Raw genomic sequence first — 25,164 nt, 5'->3', positions numbered from 1 at the left:
GCTGTGAGGAGTAGCAGTGAGGCTGTGAGGAGTAGCAGTGAGGCTGTGAGGAGTAGCAGTGAGGCTGTAAGGAGTAGCAGTGAGGCTGTGAGGAGTAGCAGTGAGGAGTAGCAGTGAGGCTGTGAGGAGTAGCAGTGAGGCTGTGAGGAGTAGCAGTGAGGCTGTGAGGAGTAGCAGTGAGGCTGTGAGGAGTAGCAGTAAGGAGTGTTCTGCAATCAAAAAGCTTTTATTTCCTACTCTGCTATAATAATGATCTATTTCAATCAGACTGCAGAGTAGCTGCTACAATGAGATACATACATTAATACTGGAGTGATGTAGAGAGGAGCACTTCTTCAGTGTGCTGTTAGATGTGACAATGTAAGCTGAGAAGAGAGCATCCTTTCCAGACTATATTTCTCCCTGTTGGTAGCATGGAACACAGCTAGAGGAATATAGGGTTCTCTACGCTTCCACTGGATTAAATACATCACTTTTACAGGCTGTCAACATTAGTAAATCCACATACATGTAACAATAGAAGACTTCTGAAATAACGATCAATATGTTGCTGGTATGTGGTTGTTGTTTGCTGGTTAGCTACAACTAAGGGTCTGATGCTAAAGGCTATGTACCCTGGGTCTGATGCTAAAGGCTATGTACCCTGGGTCTGATGCTAAAGGCTATGTACCCTGGGTCTGATGCTAAAGGCTATGTACCCTGGGTCTGATGCTAAAGGCTATGTACCCTGGGTCTGATGCTAAAGGATATGTGGTCTGGGTCTGATACTAAGGATATGTGGTCTGATGCTAAAGGATATGTGGTCTGGGTCTGATGCTGGGTCTGATGCTAAAGGCTATGTACCCTGGGTCTGATGCTAAAGGCTATGTACCCTGGGTCTGATGCTAAAGGATATGTGGTCTGGGTCTGATGCTAAAAGCTATGTACCCTGGGTCTGATGCTAAAGGCTATGTACCCTGGGTCTGATGCTAAAGGATATGTACCCTGGGTCTGATGCTAAAGGATATGTGGTCTGGGTCTGATGCTAAAAGCTATGTACCCTGGGTCTGATGCTAAAGGCTATGTACCCTGGGTCTGATGCTAAAGGATATGTGGTCTGGGTCTGATGCTAAGGATATGTGGTCTGGGTCTGATGCTAAAGGATATGTGGTCTGGGTCTGATGCTAAAGGCTATGTACCCTGGGTCTGATGCTAAAGGCTATGTACCCTGGGTCTGATGCTAAAGGCTATGTACCCTGGGTCTGATGCTAAAGGATATGTGGTCTGGGTCTGATGCTAAAGGCTATGTACCCTGGGTCTGATGCTAAAGGATATGTGGTCTGGGTCTGATGCTAAAGGATATGTGGTCTGGGTCTGATGCTAAAGGCTATTTACCCTGGGTCTGATGCTAAAGGCTATGTACCCTGGGTCTGATGCTAAAGGATATGTGGTCTGGGTCTGATGCTAAAGGATATGTGGTCTGGGTCTGATGCTAAAGGCTATGTACCCTGGGTCTGATGCTAAAGGCTATGTACCCTGGGTCTGATGCTAAAGGCTATGTACCCTGGGTCTGATGCTAAAGGATATGTGGTCTGGGTCTGATGCTAAAGGATATGTGGTCTGGGTCTGATGCTAAAGGATATGTGGTCTGGGTCTGATGCTAAAGGCTATGTACCCTGGGTCTGATGCTAAAGGCTATGTACCCTGGGTCTGATGCTAAAGGCTATGTACCCTGGGTCTGATGCTAAAGGATATGTGGTCTGGGTCTGATGCTAAAGGATATGTGGTCTGGGTCTGATGCTAAAGGATATGTGGTCTGGGTCTGATGCTAAAGGATATGTGGTCTGGGTCGGATGCTAAAGGCTATGTACCCTGGGTCTGAGGCTAAAGGGTCTGGCTCCTGCAGGGTTAATGGACTGTACCTGGGAAGAGATGGATCTGAAAGTGTACATTCTGTAAATCATAGCATAGGAAACAAGGCAGTAGAGAGAGAGAGAGTGAGCGAGAGAGAGATGTCTGGGTCATCGTAGATTAGAGAGGTCCCTGTCTTGGGGTCAGTGAGGTATTTTACCTCCTGCAGTAGGTCAGCTTGTTCTATAGCCTTCAGTACATTCTTCTTAGACGTGTCCTGGGCCTCTCCTCCCAGCAAGAACTCATCCAGGATGAAGTAGGCCTTCTCAAAGTTAAATATGATGTCCAGCTCACACACCTATAACACACACACACACACACACACAGTGGTGGAAAAAGTACCCATTTGTCAAAGATACCTTAATAAAAAATGACAGCATGGTGAAGCAAGGTAATGTTTCCCACATTTTCAGACTAATAAACAACTATTGATTTAGAACTACGGAAAGTTACCACAAGTCGCAAAGAAAACAGGATCTGCCTCCACTGTTCCACGGGGGACCAGTACGAACATGTGTGCACTCACTCTGCAAGTGGCTCTGGATAAGAGCGTCCGCTAAATTACTAAAATGTCACATGTAAAAAAGTAGAAGAGACATGTTGACTAACATTACCCTGGATACGCCAACGTTGACAAAACGCTCTGTCATACAGTCCTCGCTAGCCTAACTTCCTTTCATGGCCAACGTTAGCTAGTTAACATTCGCCTTCTACATCTAGCTACATATTAAACGTCCATCCTCTCAGGCCAGGGGCACAACAATGTATGAACTAATGGTTGGATCAGAATCACTGTTATAATCATTGGCCAGTACAGAGAAGCACAACCACAAGTCCACATCCCTATCTCCATTCATGGATCATTTAGGAAAGGGCCCATTTTACCTAGCTAGCATCCGGATGACAACAACACAACGAGATGCAACAATTCAAGTTGTCAATGACGTACTGCTCTCGATGTGATGTGAGTGAAGCCAAATCCAAACTGGCTTCCCTTGGCAAGCATGAATACACGCCACTGAAAGGCAGTAGGGATGACCAGGGATGTTCTCTTGATAAGTGTGTGAATTGGACCATTTTCCTGTCCTGCTAAGCGTTCATAATGTAACTGAAGTAAAGTAAAAGTTTTCAAACATATAAATAGTAAAGTTAAGTACATATACTCCAAAAAATTACTTAAGTAGAGTAGAGAGTAGGGAGTAGGGAATAGACAGTAGGGAGTAGAGTAGGGAGTAGGGAATAGACAGTAGGGAGTGGGGAATAGAGAGTAGGGAGTAGGGAATAGAGAGTAGAGTAGGGAGTAGGGAATAGAGAGTAGGGAGTGGGGAATAGAGAGTAGGGATAAGAGTGGGGAATAGAGAGTAGGGAGTAGAGTAGGGAGTGGGGAATAGAGAGTAGAGAGTAGAGTAGAGAGTAGGGAGTAGGGAGTGGGGAATGTAGAGTAGGGAATAGAGAGTAGGGAATAGGGAGTAGAGAGTAGAGAGTAGAGAGTAGGGAGTGGGGAATAGAGAGTAGGGAGTAGGGAATAGAGAGTAGAGAGTAGGGAGTAGGGAATAGAGAGTAGAGAATAGAGTAGGGAGTAGGGAGTGGGGAATAGAGTAGAGAGTAGGGAATAGAGAGTAGAGAGCAGGGAATAAAGAGTAGAGTAGGGAGTAGGGAATAGAGAGTAGAGAATAGAGTAGGGAGTAGGGAGTGGGGAATAGAGTAGGGAGTAGGGAATAGAGAGTAGGGAGCAGGGAATAGAGAGTAGAGATTAGGGAATAGAGAGTAGAGAATAGAGAGTAGAGAGCAGTGAATAGAGAGTAGAGATTAGGGAGTAGGGAATAGAGAGTATATAGTAGGGAGTAGAGAGTAGGGATTAGGGAATAGAGAGTAGGGAATAGGGAGTAGGGAGTAGAGTAGAGAGAGTAGATATTAGGGAGTAGGGAATATAGAGTAGAGATTAGGGAATAGAGAATAGAGGGTAGAGATTAGGGAATATAGAGTAGAGATTAGGGAGTAGGGAATAGAGAGTAGAGATTAGGGAGTAGGGAATAGAGAGTATATAGTAGGGAGTAGAGAGTGGGGATTAGGGAATAGAGAGTAGGGAATAGGCAGTAGGGAATAGAGAGTAGAGATTAGGGAGTAGGGAATAGAGAGTGTATATAGTAGGGAGTAGAGAGTAGGGATTAGGGAATAGAGAGTAGGGAATAGGGAGTAGGGAATAGAGATTAGGGAATAGAGAGTAGATATTAGGGAATAGAGAGTAGGGAATAGAGAGTAGGGAGTATATATTAGGGAATAGAGAGTAGGGAGTGGGGAATAGAGAGTAGGGAATAGAGTAGGGAGTAGGGAATAGAGAGTAGAGAGTAGGGAATAGAGAGTAGGGAGTAGGGAATAGAGAGTAGGGAATAGATGGATACGTACACTGCCAAAGTACTTATCCAGTAGTTCCACATATCTGTGGATGATCTCTAGTGTGATCAGCTCGTTGTCCTGGTTCTCTATGGCACAGCAGAAATACAGGCTGGCATACCTGGAACACACACACACACCTGTTAATAACACTCACAGCTTGGTGTCCTGGTTCCTCCATGGCACAGCAGAAACAGAATAACAACATGGGAGCATGAGTAACAGAACAGAGCCGAGTCTGTCGAGATGACAGGACAGAGCCGAGTCTGTCGAGATGACAGGACAGAGCCGAGTCTGTCGAGATGACAGGACAGAGCCGAGTCTGTCGAGATGACAGGACAGAGCCGAGTCTGTCGAGATGACAGGACAGAGAAACTATGAAATAACATCTATAATAACATCATAACCAAAAAAAGTGTTAATCAAATCAAAATATATTTTATATTTGAGATTCTTCTAATACCTTCCCTCTGCCTTGATGACAGCTTTGCACACTCTTGGCATTCTCTCAACCAGCTTCAGCTGGAATGCTTTTCCAACAGTCTTGAAGGAGTTCCCACATATGCTGAGCACTTGTTCGCTGCATTTAATTCACTCTGCAGTCCGACTCATCGCAAACCATCTCAATTTGGTTGAGGCCAGGTCATCTGATGCAGCACTCCATCACTCTCCTTCTTGGTCAAATAGCCCTTACACAGCCTGGAGATGTGTTGGGTCATTGTCCTGTTGAAAAACAAATGATAGTCCCACTAAGCCCAAACCAGATGGGATGGCGTATCGCTGCAGACTGCTGTGGTAGCCATGCTGGTTGTGTGCCTTGAATTCTAAATAAATCACAGACAGTGTCACCAGCAAAGCACCCAAACATCATAACACCTCCTCCGTGCTTTACGGTGAGAAATACACATGCGGAGATCACCCGTTCACCCACACCACGTCTCACAAAGACACGGCAGTTGAAACCAAAAATCTCCAATTTGGACTCCAGACCAAAGGACAAATTTCCACCGATCTAATGTCCATTGCTCATGTTTCTTCATGCAGGTGAGTCTCTTCTTCTTATTGGTGTCCTTTAGTAGTGATATCTTTGCAGCAATTCAACAATGAAGGCCTTATTCACGCAGTCTCCTCTGAACAGTTGATGTTGAGAGGTGTCTGTTACTTGAACTCTGTGAAGCATTTATTTGGGCTGCAATTTCTGATGCTGTTAACTCTAATGAACTTATCCTCTGCAGCAGAGGTAACTCTGGGTCTTCCATTCCTGTGGCGGTCCTCCTGAGAGCCAGTTTCATCATAGTGCTTGATGGTTTTTGCGACTGCACTTGAAGAAACTTTCAAAGTCCTTGAAATTTTCCAGATTGACTGACCTTCATGTCTTAAAGTAATGATTGACTGTCATTTCTCTTAGCTTACTTGAGCTGTTCTTGCCATAATATGGACTTGGTCTTTTACCAAATAGGGCTATATACACTGTATACCCTCCCCCTTACCAACACAACACAACTGATTGGCTCAAACGCATTAAGAAGGAAAGAAATTTCACAAATTAACTTTTAAGAAGGCACACCTGTTAATTGAAATGCATTCCAGGTGACTACCTCATGAAGCTGGTTGAGACAATGCCAAGAGTGTGCAAAGCTGTCATCAAGGCAAAGGGTAGCTATTTGAAGAATCGCCAATATGAAATATATTTTGATTTGTTCAACACTTTTTTGGTTACTACATGATTCCATATGTGTTATGTCATAGTTTGTCTTCACTATTATTCTACAAAATAGAAAATAGTAAAAATAAAGAAAAACCCTTGAATGAGTTCTATAACTTTTGACCGGTAGTGTACATTTGCAAAAATAAATTACAACCTGTTTTCGCTTTGTCATTATGGGGTATTGTGTGTAGATTGATGAGGAAAATGTTTTATTTAATCCATTTTTAGAACAACGCTGTAACCTAACAAAATGTGGAAAAAGTCAAGGGGTCTGAATACTTTCCGGATTCACCGTATGTCTACCAGCAGCATACCACCCTGCATTCCACTGCTGACTTGCCTCTGAAGCTAAACAGGGTCGGTCCTGGGCAGTCCCTGGATGGGAGACCAGATGCTAATGGAAGTGGAGGGCCAGTAAGAGGCACTCTTTCCTCTGATCTAAAAAAAAAACTCCAATACCTCTGGGTAGTGATTGGGGATATCGCCCTGTGTAAGGTGCCGTCTTTTGGATGGGACTTTAAACTGGTATTTTACATAATGGCCCCGGAGGGGATAGCTGCTGTTTTACACTCCAAACCAACTGTGCTATTCTGTTTGTTTTTCCCCATTGTTTGTAACTTATTTTGTACATAATGTTGCTGCTACCGTCTCTTTTGACCGAAAAGACCTTCTGGACATCAGAACAGCGATTACTCACCTCAAACTGGCCGAAGATTTTTTTTGTTAATGAGTCCGACGCGAAGGATATACTGCTTCCCCAAGACCAGGCCCAAATCCTCGTCATCCGCATGAAGAAAAGACAGAGATACAGGAAGTCGGGGTGCCTTCTGAGAATTTGTCAGCGAGTGGGTAAACCGCCTTAACCATCCGTTCTATTGGCCAATCGAGACTATCCTATCAACGGGACATTAAAAACTGTAATGTCTTATGTTTCAACGAGTTGTGGCTGAACGAAGACACAGAATATATAGCTGGCTGGGTTTTCCATGCATTGAGCAGCTACGTCTGGTAAGACAAGGGGTGGGGGTGTGTGTCTATTTGTCAATAACAGCTGGTGTGCAATGTCTAATATTAAAGAAGTCTCGAGGTATTGCTCACCTGAGGTAGAGTACATCATGATAAGCTGTAGACCACACTATCTACCAAGAAAGTTTATCTATATTATTCGTAGCTGTCTATTTACCACCACAAACAGATGCCGGCACTAAGACCGCACTCAACGAGCTGTATAAGGCCAAAAGCAAACAAGAAAATGCTCATCCAGAAGCGGCGCTCCTAGTGGCCGGGGACTTTAATGCAGGCAAACTTAAACTTTTACCTAATTTCTACCAGCATATCACATGTGCAACCAGAGGGGGAAAAAAACTGTAGACCACCTCCACACACAGACGCATACACAGCTCTCCCTCCATTTGGCAAATCTGACCATAATTCTATCCTCCTGATTACTGCTTACAAGCTAAAACTAAAGCAGGAAGTACCAGTGACTCGTTCAATACGGAAGTGGTGAGATGAAGCGGATGCTACTCTATAGGACTGTTTTGCTAGTACAGACTGGAATATGTTCCGGGATTCATCCAATGACATTGAGGAGTATACCACCTCAGTCACTGGCTTAATCAATAAGTGCATCGACAGCGTCGTCCCCACAGTGACCATATGTACATATCCCAAACAGAAGCCATGGATTACAGGCAACATCCGCACCAAGCTAAAGGCTAGAGCTGACGCTTTCAAGGAGTGGGACACTAATCCGGATGCTATGCCTTCAGACGAACCATCAAACAGGCAAAGTGTCAAAACACCAGCTCTGACTTTCGTCGGATGTGGCTGGGCTTGCAAACTATTTCGGACTACAAAGGGAAACCCAGCAGCGACCTGCCCAGTGACATGAGCCTACCAGACGAGCTAAATGCCTTTTATGCTCGCTTCCAGCGAAGCAACACTGAAGCATGCATGAGAGCACCAGCTGTTCCGGTTGACTATGTTATCACACTCTCCATAGCCGATGTGATCAAGACCTTTAACTTCTCTAGGATAGGGGGCAGCATTTTCACATTTGGATGAAAAGCATACCCAAATTCAACTGCCAGCTACTCATCCCCAGAAGATAAGATATGCATATTGTTAGTAGATTTGGATAGAAAACACTCTGAAGTTTCTAAAACTGTTTGAATCATGTCTGTGAGTATAACATAACTTATTTAGCAGGAGAAACCCCGAGGACAAACCTTTCAGGTCACTTTTTGAGGTCACTCTCTTTTCAATGGGTTTTCATTGGGAAACCAGATTTCTAATTGACCTGCTTGCAGTTCCTACCGCTTCCACTGGATGTCAACAGTCTTGAGAAATTGGTTGAGGTTATTCCTTTGTGTAATGAAGTAGTACGGCCATCTTGAACGAGAGTCACATTAAGTGTCCTGTTAGATAGAAGCGCGTGAGCAGAAAGCTGGCTATCGTTGGTTTTAATCCTGTATTGAACACAGATCATCCCGACTTCAATTTTATCGATTATTAACGTTAAAAAATACCTAAAGTTGTATTACCAAAATAGTTTGAATTTTTTTGGCAAAGTTTACAGGTAACCTTTGAGATATTTTGTAGTCTCATTTGAGCAATTTGGAAGCTGTGTTTTTCTGGATCAAACGCGCCAAATAAATGGACATTTTGGATATGTATCGACGGAATTAATCGAACAAAAGGACCATTTGTGATGTTTATGGGACATATTGCAGTGCCAAAAACAGAAGCTCGTCAAAGGTAAGGCATGAATTTTATTTTTATTTCTGCGTTTTGTGTCGCGCCTGCAGGGTTGAAATATATCTCTCTTTGTTTACAATGGTGCTAACTCAGATAATAGCATCGTTTGCTTTCACCGAAAAGCCTATTTGAATGGATTCACAACCAGTGTAGCTTTAATTTGGTAACTTTCATGTGTGATTTAATGAAAGTTTGATTTTTATAGTAATTTTCATTGTAATTAATTTGAATTTGGCGCTCTGCATTTTCTCTGGCTTTTTGCCAAGTGAGACAGTAGCGTCCCGCATAAACTCAGATTTTTGGATATAAATATGAACTTTACCGAACAAAGCATACATGTATTGTGTAACATGAAGTCCTATGAGTGTCATCTGATGAAGATCATCAAAGGTTAGTGATTAATTTTATCTCTATTTCTGCTTTTTGTTACTCCTCTCTTTGGCTGGAAAAATGGCTGTGTTTTTCTGTGGCTATCTACTGACCTAACAATCGTTTGGTGTGCTTTCGCCGTAAATCCTTTTTGAAATCAGACGTGTTGGCTGGATTCACACCAATGTAGCTTTAATTTGGTGTCTTTCATGTGTGATTTCATGAAAGATTGATTTTTATAGTAATATATTTGAATTTGGCGCTCTTCATTTTTACTGGCTTTTGGCCAAGTGGGACGTTAGCGTCCCACATATCCCAGAGAAGTTAAACAGGTCAACATTCACAAGTCAGCGGGGACAGCCAGATTACCAGGACGTGCAATCAGAGCATGCGTGGAACAACTGGCAATTGTCTTCACTGACATTTTCAACCTCTCCCTGACCGAATCTATAATACCAACATGTTTCAAGCAGACCACCATAGTCCCTGTGCCCAAGAAAGCAAAGGTAACCTACCTAAATGACTACCGGCCCGTAGCACTCACGTCGGTAGCCATGAAGTGCTTTGAAAGGCTAGTCATGGTTCACATCAACACCATCATCCCGGAAACCCTAGACCCACTCCAATTCGTATACCGCCCCAACAGATCCACAGACGATGCAATCTCAATAGCACTCCACACTTCCCTTTCCCACCTGGACAAAAGGAACACCTATGTGAGAATGCTGTTCATTGACTACAGCTCAGCATTCAACACCATAGTGCTCTCAAAAGCTCATCACTAAGCTAAGGACCCTGGGACTAAACACCTCCCTCTGCAACTGGATCCTGGACTTCCTGATGGGCCCCCAGGGGGTAAGGATAGGCAACAACACATCCACCACGCTGATCTTTAACACTGGAGCTCCCCAGGGGTGCGTGCTCAGTCCCCTCCTGTACTCCCTGTTCACCCACGACTGCGTGGCCAAGCACGACTCCAACACCATCATTACGTTTGCTGACGACACAACAGTGGTAGACCTGATCACCGACAGCGATGAGACAGCCTATTGGGAGGAGGTCAGAGAACTGGCATTGTGGTGCCAGGACAACAACCTCTCCCTCAATGTGAGCAAGACAAAGGAGCTGATCGTGGTGGCGCTACAGAGGGTAGTGGGGGAGTGATGAGCTCTACAGCAGAGTCTCACAACTCAATCGCTGGTTGAAAACTGTTTTCTGCCTCTCCCAAAAGATAACATTTGTAGATAATTGGCCCTCTTTCTGGGACTCACCCACAAACAGGACCAAGCCTGGCCTGTTGAGGAGTGACGGACTCCATCCTAGCTGGAGGGGTGCTCTCATCTTATCTGCCAACATAGACAGGACTCTAACTCCCTTAGCTCCACAATGAAATAGGGTGCAGGCCAGGCAGCAGGCTGTTACCCAGCCTGCCAGCTTAGTGGAGTCTGCCACTAGCCCAGTCAGTGTAGTCAGCTCAGCTATCCCCATTGAGACTGTGTCTGTGCCTCGACCTAGGTTGGGCAAAACTAAACATGGCGGTGTTCGCCTTAGCAATCTCACTAGAATAAAGACCTCCTCCATTCCTGCCATTATTGAACGAGATCGTGATACCTCACATCTCAAAATAGGGCAACTTAATGTTAGATCCCTCACTTCCAAGGCAGTTATAGTCAATGAACTAATCACTGATCATAATCTTGATGTGATTGGCCTGACTGAAACATGGCTTAAGCCTGATGAATTTACTGTGTTAAATGAGGCCTCACGTCCTGGTTACACTAGTGACCATATACCCCGTGCATCCCGCAAAGGCGGAGGTGTTGCTAACATTTACGATAGCAAATTTCAATTTACTATCACCACACCAAACGCGATCACGACACACAGGTTAAAATATCAAAACAAACACTGAACCAATTACATTGATTTGGGGACAGGTTGAAAAGCATTAAACCTTTATGGCAATTTAGCTAGCTAGCTTGCACTTGCTATCTAATTTGTCCTATTTAGCTAGCTTGCTGTTGCTAGCTAATTTGTCCTGGGATATAAACATTGAGTTGTTATTTTACCTGAAATGTACTAGGTCCTCTACTCCGACAATTAATCCACACATAAAACGATCAACCGAATCGTTTCTAGTCATCTCTCCTCCTTCTAGGCCTTTTCTTCTCTTGACTTTACATTGTGATTGGCAACTTTCATAAATTAGGTGCATTACCGCCACCGACCTCATTCGTCTTTCAGTCTCCCACGTGGGTATAACCAATGAGGAGATGGCACGTGGGTACCTGCTTCTATAAACCAATGAGGAGATGGGAGAGGCAGGACTTGCAGCGCGATCTGCGTCAGAAATAGAATTGACTTCTATTTTAGCCCTTGGCAACGCAGACGCTTGTTGGCGCGCACGAGCAGTGTGGGTGCAATAACTGAATAATATAGATTTCTACATTTATTTTGCAACGCTCGCGGTATAGTCAGCCTGTCAATGTCTGCACAAGAGTGAAGAGTGTAATGGTTAATGTGATTGGATGTTCATTATTTGACTAGGCTACCTGTATTTGACATTGTGTTGTTAGTTTGCTGAACACTAGATGGTTTAATTTGATTTTTGTAAGTGAAACGAGGCTACTCAGCTGAGAAAAAAACCTCACCTAAATGTATAGCCCCGTTGGAAAATATAAATGTACTGTTTGAAAATGTGAAGAAACATTTTTATGTGAAACACATTTTTATTTGGCGTACCCCCGACAGCATTGCGCGTACCCCTGGGATTACCTGCTCTATGGGAATTCGATAGTACTTTATTAGCATAAAACATTTATTTTTTTAAATAACAGCCCCTTACTGCAGGTAATAGCGTATACCCCGCGGTGGTACAGGAACGCTATGAAGGTCTGGAAATCTGGGCACTGCCCAGCCCTAATTCCTTATGAAGTAATAAGTGTGTATGTACGGCACAACAATGTCAAATATCCCAAAATAAATCCTGATCCGAAGATACTTTTCTGACAGTGATAAGGATGGCAACCTGGTGGGGGATGGCATGCTTCCCAAATACCATCCTATTCCCTACATAGTGCACTACGTTCGACCAAAGCCAAAAGTAGTGCACTTACAGTTCCGACTTACAGTTGAAGTCGGAAGTTTACATACACCTTAGCCAAATACATTTAAACTCAGTTTTTCACAATTCCTGACATTTAATCCTAGTAAAAATTCCCTGTCTTAGGTCAGTTAGGATCACCACTTTATTTTAAGAATGTGAAATGTCAGGATAATAGTAGAGAGAATGATTTATTTCAGATTTTATCACATTCCCAGTGGGTCAGAAGTTTACATACTCTCAATTAGTATTTGGTAGCATTGCCTTTAAATTGTTTAACTTGGGTCAAACTTTTCAGGTAGCCTTCCACAAGCTTCCCACAATAAGTTGGGTGAATTTAGGCCCATTCCTCCTGACAGAGCTGGTGTAACTGAGTCAGGTTTGTAGGGCTCCTTGCTCGCACACGCTTTTTCAGTTCTGCCCACAAATCTTCTATAGGATTGAGGTCAGGGTTTTGTGATGGCCACTCCAATACCTTGACTTTGTTGTCCTTAAGCCATTTTGCCACAACTTTGGAAGTATGCTTTGGGTCATTGTTCATTTGGAAGACCCATTTGTGACCAAGCTTTACTTCCTGACTGATGTCTTGAGATGTTGCTTTAATATATCCACATAATTTTCCTGTCTCATGATGCCATATATTTTGTGAAGTGCACCAGTCCCTCCTGCAGCAAAGCACCCCCACAACATGATGCTGCCACCCCGTGCTTCACAGTTGGGATGGTGTTCTTCGGCTTGCAAGCCTCCCCCTTTTTCCTCCAAACATAACGATGGCCAAACAGTTCTATTTTTGTTTCATCAGACCAGAGGACATTTCTCCAAAAAGTATGATCTTTGTCCCCATGTGCAGTTGCAAACCGTAGTCTGGCTTTTTAATGGCAGTTTTGGAGCAGTGGTTTCTTCCTTGTTGAGCGGATAGGACCCGTTTTTACTGTGGATATAGATACTTTTGTACCTATTTCCTCCAGAATCTTCACAAGGTCCTTTGCTGTTGTTCTGGGATTGATTTGCACTTTTCGCACCAAAGTACGTTCATCTCTAGGAGACAGAACGCGTCTCCTTCCTGAGCGGTATGATGGCTGCGTGGTCCCATGGTGTTTATACTTGCGTACTATTGTTTGTACAGATGAACGTGGTACCTTCAGGCGTTTGGAAATTGTTCCCAAGGATGAACCAGACTTGTGGAGGTCTACAATTTGTTTTCGGAGGTCTTGTCTGATTTCTTTTGATTTTCCCATGATGTCAAGCAAAGAGGCACTGAGTTTGAAGGTAGGCCTTGAAATACATCCACAGGTACACCTACAGTGGGGCAAAAAAAGTATTTAGTCAGCCACCAATTGTGCAAGTTCTCCCACTTAAAAAGATGAGAGAGGCCTGTAATTTTCATCATAGGTACACTTCAACTATGACAGACAAAATGAGAAAAGAATATCCAGAAAATCACATTGTAGGATTTTTTATGAATTTATTTGCAAATTATGGTGGAAAATAAGTATTTGGTCAATAACAAAAGTTTATCTCAATACTTTGTTATATACCCTTTGTTGGCAATGACAGAGGTCAAACGTTTTCTGTAAGTCTTCACAAGGTTTTCACACACTGTTGCTGGTATTTTGGCCCATTCCTCCATGCAGATCTCCTCTAGAGCAGTGATGTTTTGGGGCTGTTGCTGGGCAACACGGACTTTCAACTCCCTGCAAAGATTTTCTATGGGGTTGAGATCTGGAGACTGGCTAGGCCACTCCAGGACCTTGAAATGCTTCTTACGAAGCCACTCCTTCGTTGCCCGGGCGGTGTGTTTGGGATCATTGTCATGCTGAAAGACCCAGCCACGTTTCATCTTCAATGCCCTTGCTGATGGAAGGAGGTTTTCACTCAAAATCTCACGATACGTGGCCCCATTCATTCTTTCCCTTACACGGATCAGTCGTCCTGGTCCCTTTGCAGAAAAACAGCCCCAAAGCATGATGTTTCCACCCCCATGCTTCACAGTAGGTATGGTGTTCTTTGGATGCAACTCAGCATTCTTTGTCCTCCAAACACGACGAGTTGAGTTTTTACCAAAAAGTTTTATTTTGGTTTCATCTGACCATATGACATTCTCCCAATCTTCTTCTGGATCATCCAAATGCTCTAGCAAACTTCAGACGGGCCTGGACATGTACTGGCTTAAGCAGGGGGACACGTCTGGCACTGCAGGATTTGAGTCCCTGGCGGCGTAGTGTGTTACTGATGGTAGGCTTTGTTACTTTGGTCCCAGCTCTCTGCAGGTCATTCACTAGGTACCCCCGTGTGGTTCTGGGATTTTTGTGATCATTTTGTGATCATTTTGACCCCACGGGGTGAGATCTTGCGTGGAGCCCCAGATCGAGGGCGATTATCAGTGGTCTTGTATGTCTTCCATTTCCTAATAATTGCTCCCACAGTTGATTTCTTCAAACCAAGCTGCTTACCTATTGCAGATTCAGTCTTCCCAGCCTGGTGCAGGTCTACAATTTTGTTTCTGGTGTCCTTTGACAGCCCTTTGGTCTTGGCCATAGTGGAGTTTGGAGTGTGACTGTTTGAGGTTGTGGACAGGTGTCTTTTATACTGATAACAAGTTCAAACAGGTGCCATTAATACAGGTAACGAGTGGAGGACAGAGGAGCCTCTTAAAGAAGAAGTTACAGGTCTGTGAGAGCCAGAAATCTTGTTTGTTTGTAGGTGACCAAATACTTATTTTCCACCATAATTTGCAAATAAATTCTTAAAAATCCTACAAATGTGATTTTCTGGAAAAAAAATTCTCATTTTGTCTGTCATAGTTGAAGTATACCTATGATGAAAATTACAGGCCTCTTTCATCTTTTTAAGTGGGAGAACTTGCACAATTGGTGGCTGACTAAATACTTTTTTGCCCCACTGTTATTAGACTATCAGAAGCTTAAGCCATGACATCATTTTCTGGAATTTTCCAAGCTGTTTAAAGGCACAGTCAACTTAGTGTATGTAAACTTCTGACCCACTGGAATTGTGATACAGTGAAATAATCTGTCTGTAAACAATTGTTGGAAAAATGACTTGTGTCATGCACAAAGTAGATGTTCTAACCGACTTGGCAACACTATAGCTTGTTAACAAGAAATGTGAGGAGTGGCTGAAAAACGAGTTTTAATGACTCCAACCTAAGTGTATGTAAACTTCTGACTTCAACTGTAGGGAACAACGTGCTTGAGCTCTATCACTACTCACCTCTTGTAAACAACCTTGAGGTCTCTCCACTCCAGAAATGAACACATCTTTGGTTTCCTGGCCAGAACCGTCTGGACCAGCTCTCTGGTAATCTTCTTCTTCTCCTTATCAGACAGAGGAACATACCACTTCTGGAGACGCAGCTTCCCCTGCCTACTGAACAGCAGCATGAACTGCATCTGGAACAGAGGAGAGAAGGAGGGATATTAGAGGAGACGGAGAGGAGAGACAAGGAGGGATATTAGTGGAGACGGAAAGGAGAGACAAGGAGGGATATTAGTGGAGACGGAGGAGAGGAGAGATATTAGTGGAGACGGAGAGGAGAGACAAGGAGGGATATTAGTGGAGACGGAAAGGAGAGACAAGGAGGGATATTAGTGGAGACGGAAAGGAGAGACAAGGAGGGATATTAGTGGAGACGGAGGAGAGGAGAGACAAGGAGGGATATTAGTGGAGACGGAAAGGAGAGACAAGGAGGGATATTAGTGGAGACGGAGGAGAGGAGAGACAAGGAGGGATATTAGTGGAGACGGAGGAGAGGAGAGACAAGGAGGGATATTAGTGGAGACGGAAAGGAGAGACAAGGAGGGATATTAGTGAGACGGAAAGGAGAGACAAGGAGGGATATTAGTGGAGACGGAAAGGAGAGACAAGGAGGGATATTAGTGGAGACGGAGGAGAGGAGAGAGAAGGAGGGATATTAGTGGAGACGGAGGAGAGGAGAGAGAAGGAGGGATATTAGTGGAGACGGAGGAGAGGAGAGAGAAGGAGGGATATTAGAGGAGACGGAAAGGAGAGACAAGGAGGGATATTAGTGGAGACGGAGGAGAGGAGAGACAAGGAGGGATATTAGTGGAGACGGAGGAGAGGAGAGACAAGGAGGGATATTAGTGGAGACGGAGGAGAGGAGAGACAAGGAGGGATATTAGTGGAGACGGAAAGGAGAGACAAGGAGGGATATTAGTGGAGACGGAAAGGAGAGACAAGGAGGGATATTAGTGGAGACGGAAAGGAGAGACAAGGAGGGATATTAGTGGAGACGGAGGAGAGGAGAGAGAAGGAGGGATATTAGTGGAGACGGAGGAGAGGAGAGAGAAGGAGGGATATTAGAGGAGACGGAAAGGAGAGACAAGGAGGGATATTAGTGGAGACGGAGGAGAGGAGAGACAAGGAGGGATATTAGTGGAGACGGAGGAGAGGAGAGACAAGGAGGGATATTAGTGGAGACGGAAAGGAGAGACAAGGAGGGATATTAGTGGAGACGGAGGAGAGGAGAGACAAGGAGGGATATTAGTGGAGACGGAAAGGAGAGACAAGGAGGGATATTAGTGGAGACGGAGGAGAGGAGAGAGAAGGAGGGATATTAGTGGAGACGGAGGAGAGGAGAGAGAAGGAGGGATATTAGTGGAGACGGAGGAGAGGAGAGACAAGGAGGGATATTAGTGGAGACGGAAAGGAGAGACAAGGAGGGATATTAGTGGAGACGGAAAGGAGAGACAAGGAGGGATATTAGTGGAGACGGAAAGGAGAGACAAGGAGGGATATTAGTGGAGACGGAAAGGAGAGACAAGGAGGGATATTAGTGGAGACGGAAAGGAGAGACAAGGAGGGATATTAGTGGAGACGGAGGAGAGGAGAGACAAGGAGGGATATTAGTGGAGACGGAGGAGAGGAGAGACAAGGAGGGATATTAGTGGAGACGGAAAGGAGAGACAAGGAGGGATATTAGTGAGACGGAAAGGAGAGACAAGGAGGGATATTAGTGGAGACGGAAAGGAGAGACAAGGAGGGATATTAGTGGAGACGGAGGAGAGGAGAGAGAAGGAGGGATATTAGTGGAGACGGAGGAGAGGAGAGAGAAGGAGGGATATTAGTGGAGACGGAGGAGAGGAGAGAGAAGGAGGGATATTAGAGGAGACGGAAAGGAGAGACAAGGAGGGATATTAGTGGAGACGGAGGAGAGGAGAGACAAGGAGGGATATTAGTGGAGACGGAGGAGAGGAGAGACAAGGAGGGATATTAGTGGAGACGGAGGAGAGGAGAGACAAGGAGGGATATTAGTGGAGACGGAAAGGAGAGACAAGGAGGGATATTAGTGGAGACGGAAAGGAGAGACAAGGAGGGATATTAGTGGAGACGGAAAGGAGAGACAAGGAGGGATATTAGTGGAGACGGAGGAGAGGAGAGAGAAGGAGGGATATTAGTGGAGACGGAGGAGAGGAGAGAGAAGGAGGGATATTAGAGGAGACGGAAAGGAGAGACAAGGAGGGATATTAGTGGAGACGGAGGAGAGGAGAGACAAGGAGGGATATTAGTGGAGACGGAGGAGAGGAGAGACAAGGAGGGATATTAGTGGAGACGGAAAGGAGAGACAAGGAGGGATATTAGTGGAGACGGAGGAGAGGAGAGACAAGGAGGGATATTAGTGGAGACGGAAAGGAGAGACAAGGAGGGATATTAGTGGAGACGGAGGAGAGGAGAGAGAAGGAGGGATATTAGTGGAGACGGAGGAGAGGAGAGAGAAGGAGGGATATTAGTGGAGACGGAGGAGAGGAGAGACAAGGAGGGATATTAGTGGAGACGGAAAGGAGAGACAAGGAGGGATATTAGTGGAGACGGAAAGGAGAGACAAGGAGGGATATTAGTGGAGACGGAAAGGAGAGACAAGGAGGGATATTAGTGGAGACGGAAAGGAGAGACAAGGAGGGATATTAGTGGAGACGGAAAGGAGAGACAAGGAGGGATATTAGTGGAGACGGAAAGGAGAGACAAGGAGGGATATTAGTGGAGACGGAAAGGAGAGACAAGGAGGGATATTAGTGGAGACGGAAAGGAGAGACAAGGAGGGATATTAGTGGAGACGGAGGAGAGGAGAGAGAAGGAGAGATATTAGTGGAGACGGAAAGGAGAGACAAGGAGGGATATTAGTGGAGACGGAAAGGAGAGACAAGGAGGGATATTAGTGGAGACGGAAAGGAGAGACAAGGAGGGATATTAGTGGAGACGGAAAGGAGAGACAAGGAGGGATATTAGTGGAGACGGAAAGGAGAGACAAGGAGGGATATTAGTGGAGACGGAAAGGAGAGACAAGGAGGGATATTAGTGGAGACGGAGGAGAGGAGAGAGAAGGAGGGATATTAGTGGAGACGGAGAGGAGAGACAAGGAGGGATATTAGTGGAGACGGAAAGGAGAGACAAGGAGGGATATTAGTGGAGACGGAGGAGAGGAGAGATATTAGTGGAGACGGAGAGGAGAGACAAGGAGGGATATTAGTGGAGACGGAAAGGAGAGACAAGGAGGGATATTAGTGGAGACGGAAAGGAGAGACAAGGAGGGATATTAGTGGAGACGGAGGAGAGGAGAGATATTAGTGGAGACGGAGAGGAGAGACAAGGAGGGATATTAGTGGAGACGGAAAGGAGAGACAAGGAGGGATATTAGTGGAGACGGAAAGGAGAGACAAGGAGGGATATTAGTGGAGACGGAAAGGAGAGACAAGGAGGGATATTAGTGGAGACGGAAAGGAGAGACAAGGAGGGATATTAGTGGAGACGGAGGAGAGGAGAGACAAGGAGGGATATTAGTGGAGACGGAGGAGAGGAGAGACAAGGAGGGATATTAGTGGAGACGGAAAGGAGAGACAAGGAGGGATATTAGTGAGACGGAAAGGAGAGACAAGGAGGGATATTAGTGGAGACGGAAAGGAGAGACAAGGAGGGATATTAGTGGAGACGGAGGAGAGGAGAGAGAAGGAGGGATATTAGTGGAGACGGAGGAGAGGAGAGAGAAGGAGGGATATTAGTGGAGACGGAGGAGAGGAGAGAGAAGGAGGGATATTAGAGGAGACGGAAAGGAGAGACAAGGAGGGATATTAGTGGAGACGGAGGAGAGGAGAGACAAGGAGGGATATTAGTGGAGACGGAGGAGAGGAGAGACAAGGAGGGATATTAGTGGAGACGGAGGAGAGGAGAGACAAGGAGGGATATTAGTGGAGACGGAAAGGAGAGACAAGGAGGGATATTAGTGGAGACGGAAAGGAGAGACAAGGAGGGATATTAGTGGAGACGGAAAGGAGAGACAAGGAGGGATATTAGTGGAGACGGAGGAGAGGAGAGAGAAGGAGGGATATTAGTGGAGACGGAGGAGAGGAGAGAGAAGGAGGGATATTAGAGGAGACGGAAAGGAGAGACAAGGAGGGATATTAGTGGAGACGGAGGAGAGGAGAGAGAAGGAGGGATATTAGTGGAGACGGAGGAGAGGAGAGACAAGGAGGGATATTAGTGGAGACGGAGGAGAGGAGAGACAAGGAGGGATATTAGTGGAGACGGAAAGGAGAGACAAGGAGGGATATTAGTGGAGACGGAAAGGAGAGACAAGGAGGGATATTAGTGGAGACGGAAAGGAGAGACAAGGAGGGATATTAGTGGAGACGGAAAGGAGAGACAAGGAGGGATATTAGTGGAGACGGAAAGGAGAGACAAGGAGGGATATTAGTGGAGACGGAGGAGAGGAGAGACAAGGAGGGATATTAGTGGAGACGGAGGAGAGGAGAGACAAGGAGGGATATTAGTGGAGACGGAAAGGAGAGACAAGGAGGGATATTAGTGAGACGGAAAGGAGAGACAAGGAGGGATATTAGTGGAGACGGAAAGGAGAGACAAGGAGGGATATTAGTGGAGACGGAGGAGAGGAGAGAGAAGGAGGGATATTAGTGGAGACGGAGGAGAGGAGAGAGAAGGAGGGATATTAGTGGAGACGGAGGAGAGGAGAGAGAAGGAGGGATATTAGAGGAGACGGAAAGGAGAGACAAGGAGGGATATTAGTGGAGACGGAGGAGAGGAGAGACAAGGAGGGATATTAGTGGAGACGGAGGAGAGGAGAGACAAGGAGGGATATTAGTGGAGACGGAGGAGAGGAGAGACAAGGAGGGATATTAGTGGAGACGGAAAGGAGAGACAAGGAGGGATATTAGTGGAGACGGAAAGGAGAGACAAGGAGGGATATTAGTGGAGACGGAAAGGAGAGACAAGGAGGGATATTAGTGGAGACGGAGGAGAGGAGAGAGAAGGAGGGATATTAGTGGAGACGGAGGAGAGGAGAGAGAAGGAGGGATATTAGAGGAGACGGAAAGGAGAGACAAGGAGGGATATTAGTGGAGACGGAGGAGAGGAGAGACAAGGAGGGATATTAGTGGAGACGGAGGAGAGGAGAGACAAGGAGGGATATTAGTGGAGACGGAAAGGAGAGACAAGGAGGGATATTAGTGGAGACGGAGGAGAGGAGAGACAAGGAGGGATATTAGTGGAGACGGAAAGGAGAGACAAGGAGGGATATTAGTGGAGACGGAGGAGAGGAGAGAGAAGGAGGGATATTAGTGGAGACGGAGGAGAGGAGAGAGAAGGAGGGATATTAGTGGAGACGGAGGAGAGGAGAGACAAGGAGGGATATTAGTGGAGACGGAAAGGAGAGACAAGGAGGGATATTAGTGGAGACGGAAAGGAGAGACAAGGAGGGATATTAGTGGAGACGGAAAGGAGAGACAAGGAGGGATATTAGTGGAGACGGAAAGGAGAGACAAGGAGGGATATTAGTGGAGACGGAAAGGAGAGACAAGGAGGGATATTAGTGGAGACGGAAAGGAGAGACAAGGAGGGATATTAGTGGAGACGGAAAGGAGAGACAAGGAGGGATATTAGTGGAGACGGAAAGGAGAGACAAGGAGGGATATTAGTGGAGACGGAGGAGAGGAGAGAGAAGGAGAGATATTAGTGGAGACGGAAAGGAGAGACAAGGAGGGATATTAGTGGAGACGGAAAGGAGAGACAAGGAGGGATATTAGTGGAGACGGAAAGGAGAGACAAGGAGGGATATTAGTGGAGACGGAAAGGAGAGACAAGGAGGGATATTAGTGGAGACGGAAAGGAGAGACAAGGAGGGATATTAGTGGAGACGGAAAGGAGAGACAAGGAGGGATATTAGTGGAGACGGAGGAGAGGAGAGAGAAGGAGGGATATTAGTGGAGACGGAGAGGAGAGACAAGGAGGGATATTAGTGGAGACGGAAAGGAGAGACAAGGAGGGATATTAGTGGAGAAGGAGGAGAGGAGAGATATTAGTGGAGACGGAGAGGAGAGACAAGGAGGGATATTAGTGGAGACGGAAAGGAGAGACAAGGAGGGATATTAGTGGAGACGGAGGAGAGGAGAGATATTAGTGGAGACGGAGAGGAGAGACAAGGAGGGATATTAGTGGAGACGGAAAGGAGAGACAAGGAGGGATATTAGTGGAGACGGAGGAGAGGAGAGATATTAGTGGAGACGGAGAGGAGAGACAAGGAGGGATATTAGTGGAGACGGAAAGGAGAGACAAGGAGGGATATTAGTGGAGACGGAGGAGAGGAGAGATATTAGTGGAGACGGAGAGGAGAGACAAGGAGGGATATTAGTGGAGACGGAAAGGAGAGACAAGGAGGGATATTAGTGGAGACGGAAAGGAGAGACAAGGAGGGATATTAGTGGAGACGGAAAGGAGAGACAAGGAGGGATATTAGTGGAGACGGAGGAGAGGAGAGACAAGGAGGGATATTAGTGGAGACGGAGGAGAGGAGAGACAAGGAGGGATATTAGTGGAGACGGAGGAGAGGAGAGACAAGGAGGGATATTAGTGGAGACGGAAAGGAGAGACAAGGAGGGATATTAGTGAGACGGAAAGGAGAGACAAGGAGGGATATTAGTGGAGACGGAAAGGAGAGACAAGGAGGGATATTAGTGGAGACGGAGGAGAGGAGAGAGAAGGAGGGATATTAGTGGAGACGGAGGAGAGGAGAGAGAAGGAGGGATATTAGTGGAGACGGAGGAGAGGAGAGAGAAGGAGGGATATTAGAGGAGACGGAAAGGAGAGACAAGGAGGGATATTAGTGGAGACGGAGGAGAGGAGAGACAAGGAGGGATATTAGTGGAGACGGAGGAGAGGAGAGACAAGGAGGGATATTAGTGGAGACGGAGGAGAGGAGAGACAAGGAGGGATATTAGTGGAGACGGAAAGGAGAGACAAGGAGGGATATTAGTGGAGACGGAAAGGAGAGACAAGGAGGGATATTAGTGGAGACGGAAAGGAGAGACAAGGAGGGATATTAGTGGAGACGGAGGAGAGGAGAGAGAAGGAGGGATATTAGTGGAGACGGAGGAGAGGAGAGAGAAGGAGGGATATTAGAGGAGACGGAAAGGAGAGACAAGGAGGGATATTAGTGGAGACGGAGGAGAGGAGAGACAAGGAGGGATATTAGTGGAGACGGAGGAGAGGAGAGACAAGGAGGGATATTAGTGGAGACGGAAAGGAGAGACAAGGAGGGATATTAGTGGAGACGGAGGAGAGGAGAGACAAGGAGGGATATTAGTGGAGACGGAAAGGAGAGACAAGGAGGGATATTAGTGGAGACGGAGGAGAGGAGAGAGAAGGAGGGATATTAGTGGAGACGGAGGAGAGGAGAGAGAAGGAGGGATATTAGTGGAGACGGAGGAGAGGAGAGACAAGGAGGGATATTAGTGGAGACGGAAAGGAGAGACAAGGAGGGATATTAGTGGAGACGGAAAGGAGAGACAAGGAGGGATATTAGTGGAGACGGAAAGGAGAGACAAGGAGGGATATTAGTGGAGACGGAAAGGAGAGACAAGGAGGGATATTAGTGGAGACGGAAAGGAGAGACAAGGAGGGATATTAGTGGAGACGGAAAGGAGAGACAAGGAGGGATATTAGTGGAGACGGAAAGGAGAGACAAGGAGGGATATTAGTGGAGACGGAAAGGAGAGACAAGGAGGGATATTAGTGGAGACGGAGGAGAGGAGAGAGAAGGAGAGATATTAGTGGAGACGGAAAGGAGAGACAAGGAGGGATATTAGTGGAGACGGAAAGGAGAGACAAGGAGGGATATTAGTGGAGACGGAAAGGAGAGACAAGGAGGGATATTAGTGGAGACGGAAAGGAGAGACAAGGAGGGATATTAGTGGAGACGGAAAGGAGAGACAAGGAGGGATATTAGTGGAGACGGAAAGGAGAGACAAGGAGGGATATTAGTGGAGACGGAGGAGAGGAGAGAGAAGGAGAGATATTAGTGGAGACGGAGGAGAGGAGAGAGAAGGAGAGATATTAGTGGAGACGGAAAGGAGAGACAAGGAGGGATATTAGTGGAGACGGAGGAGAGGAGAGAGAAGGAGAGATATTAGTGGAGACGGAAAGGAGAGACAAGGAGGGATATTAGTGGAGACGGAAAGGAGAGACAAGGAGGGATATTAGTGGAGACGGAAAGGAGAGACAAGGAGGGATATTAGTGGAGACGGAAAGGAGAGACAAGGAGGGATATTAGTGGAGACGGAAAGGAGAGACAAGGAGGGATATTAGTGGAGACGGAAAGGAGAGACAAGGAGGGATATTAGTGGAGACGGAAAGGAGAGACAAGGAGGGATATTAGTGGAGACGGAAAGGAGAGACAAGGAGGGATATTAGTGGAGACGGAAAGGAGAGACAAGGAGGGATATTAGTGGAGACGGAGGAGAGGAGAGAGAAGGAGAGATATTAGTGGAGACGGAGGAGAGGAGAGAGAAGGAGAGATATTAGTGGAGACGGAAAGGAGAGACAAGGAGGGATATTAGTGGAGACGGAAAGGAGAGACAAGGAGGGATATTAGTGGAGACGGAAAGGAGAGACAAGGAGGGATATTAGTGGAGACGGAAAGGAGAGACAAGGAGGGATATTAGTGGAGACGGAAAGGAGAGACAAGGAGGGATATTAGTGGAGACGGAGGAGAGGAGAGATATTAGTGGAGACGGAGGAGAGGAGAGAGAAGGAGAGATATTAGTGGAGACGGAAAGGAGAGACAAGGAGGGATATTAGTGGAGACGGAAAGGAGAGACAAGGAGGGATATTAGTGGAGACGGAAAGGAGAGACAAGGAGGGATATTAGTGGAGACGGAAAGGAGAGACAAGGAGGGATATTAGTGGAGACGGAAAGGAGAGACAAGGAGGGATATTAGTGGAGACGGAAAGGAGAGACAAGGAGGGATATTAGTGGAGACGGAAAGGAGAGACAAGGAGGGATATTAGTGGAGACGGAAAGGAGAGACAAGGAGGGATATTAGTGGAGACGGAAAGGAGAGACAAGGAGGGATATTAGTGGAGACGGAGGAGAGGAGAGAGAAGGAGAGATATTAGTGGAGACGGAAAGGAGAGACAAGGAGGGATATTAGTGGAGACGGAAAGGAGAGACAAGGAGGGATATTAGTGGAGACGGAAAGGAGAGACAAGGAGGGATATTAGTGGAGACGGAAAGGAGAGACAAGGAGGGATATTAGTGGAGACGGAAAGGAGAGACAAGGAGGGATATTAGTGGAGACGGAAAGGAGAGACAAGGAGGGATATTAGTGGAGACGGAAAGGAGAGACAAGGAGGGATATTAGTGGAGACGGAAAGGAGAGACAAGGAGGGATATTAGTGGAGACGGAAAGGAGAGACAAGGAGGGATATTAGTGGAGACGGAAAGGAGAGACAAGGAGGGATATTAGTGGAGACGGAAAGGAGAGACAAGGAGGGATATTAGTGGAGACGGAAAGGAGAGACAAGGAGGGATATTAGTGGAGACGGAAAGGAGAGACAAGGAGGGATATTAGTGGAGACGGAAAGGAGAGACAAGGAGGGATATTAGTGGAGACGGAAA

General features: G+C 46.1%; 1 protein-coding gene across 3 annotated transcripts in view; it reads right to left on the bottom strand.

Moving 5' to 3' along the window:
• LOC139541715 (AP-1 complex subunit sigma-2-like) overlaps positions 1-25,164 on the bottom strand; it is a 65,267-nt gene that overhangs the window by 28,713 nt on the left and 11,390 nt on the right. For all 3 annotated transcript variants that reach the window (XM_071346668.1, XM_071346669.1, XM_071346670.1), the window contains exons 2-4: positions 15,456-15,634; positions 4,297-4,405; positions 2,051-2,188 (exon numbers count right to left, since the gene is read on the bottom strand). In XM_071346668.1, the coding sequence (XP_071202769.1) occupies positions 2,051-2,188; positions 4,297-4,405; positions 15,456-15,634 (426 nt within the window). The remainder of the gene's footprint in view (positions 1-2,050; positions 2,189-4,296; positions 4,406-15,455; positions 15,635-25,164) is intronic.

This window comes from Salvelinus alpinus, chromosome 16 (genome assembly GCF_045679555.1).
Source record: "Salvelinus alpinus chromosome 16, SLU_Salpinus.1, whole genome shotgun sequence".
Lineage (NCBI taxonomy): Eukaryota > Metazoa > Chordata > Actinopteri > Salmoniformes > Salmonidae > Salvelinus > Salvelinus alpinus.
This window is presented reverse-complemented; position numbering and strand designations above follow the sequence as displayed.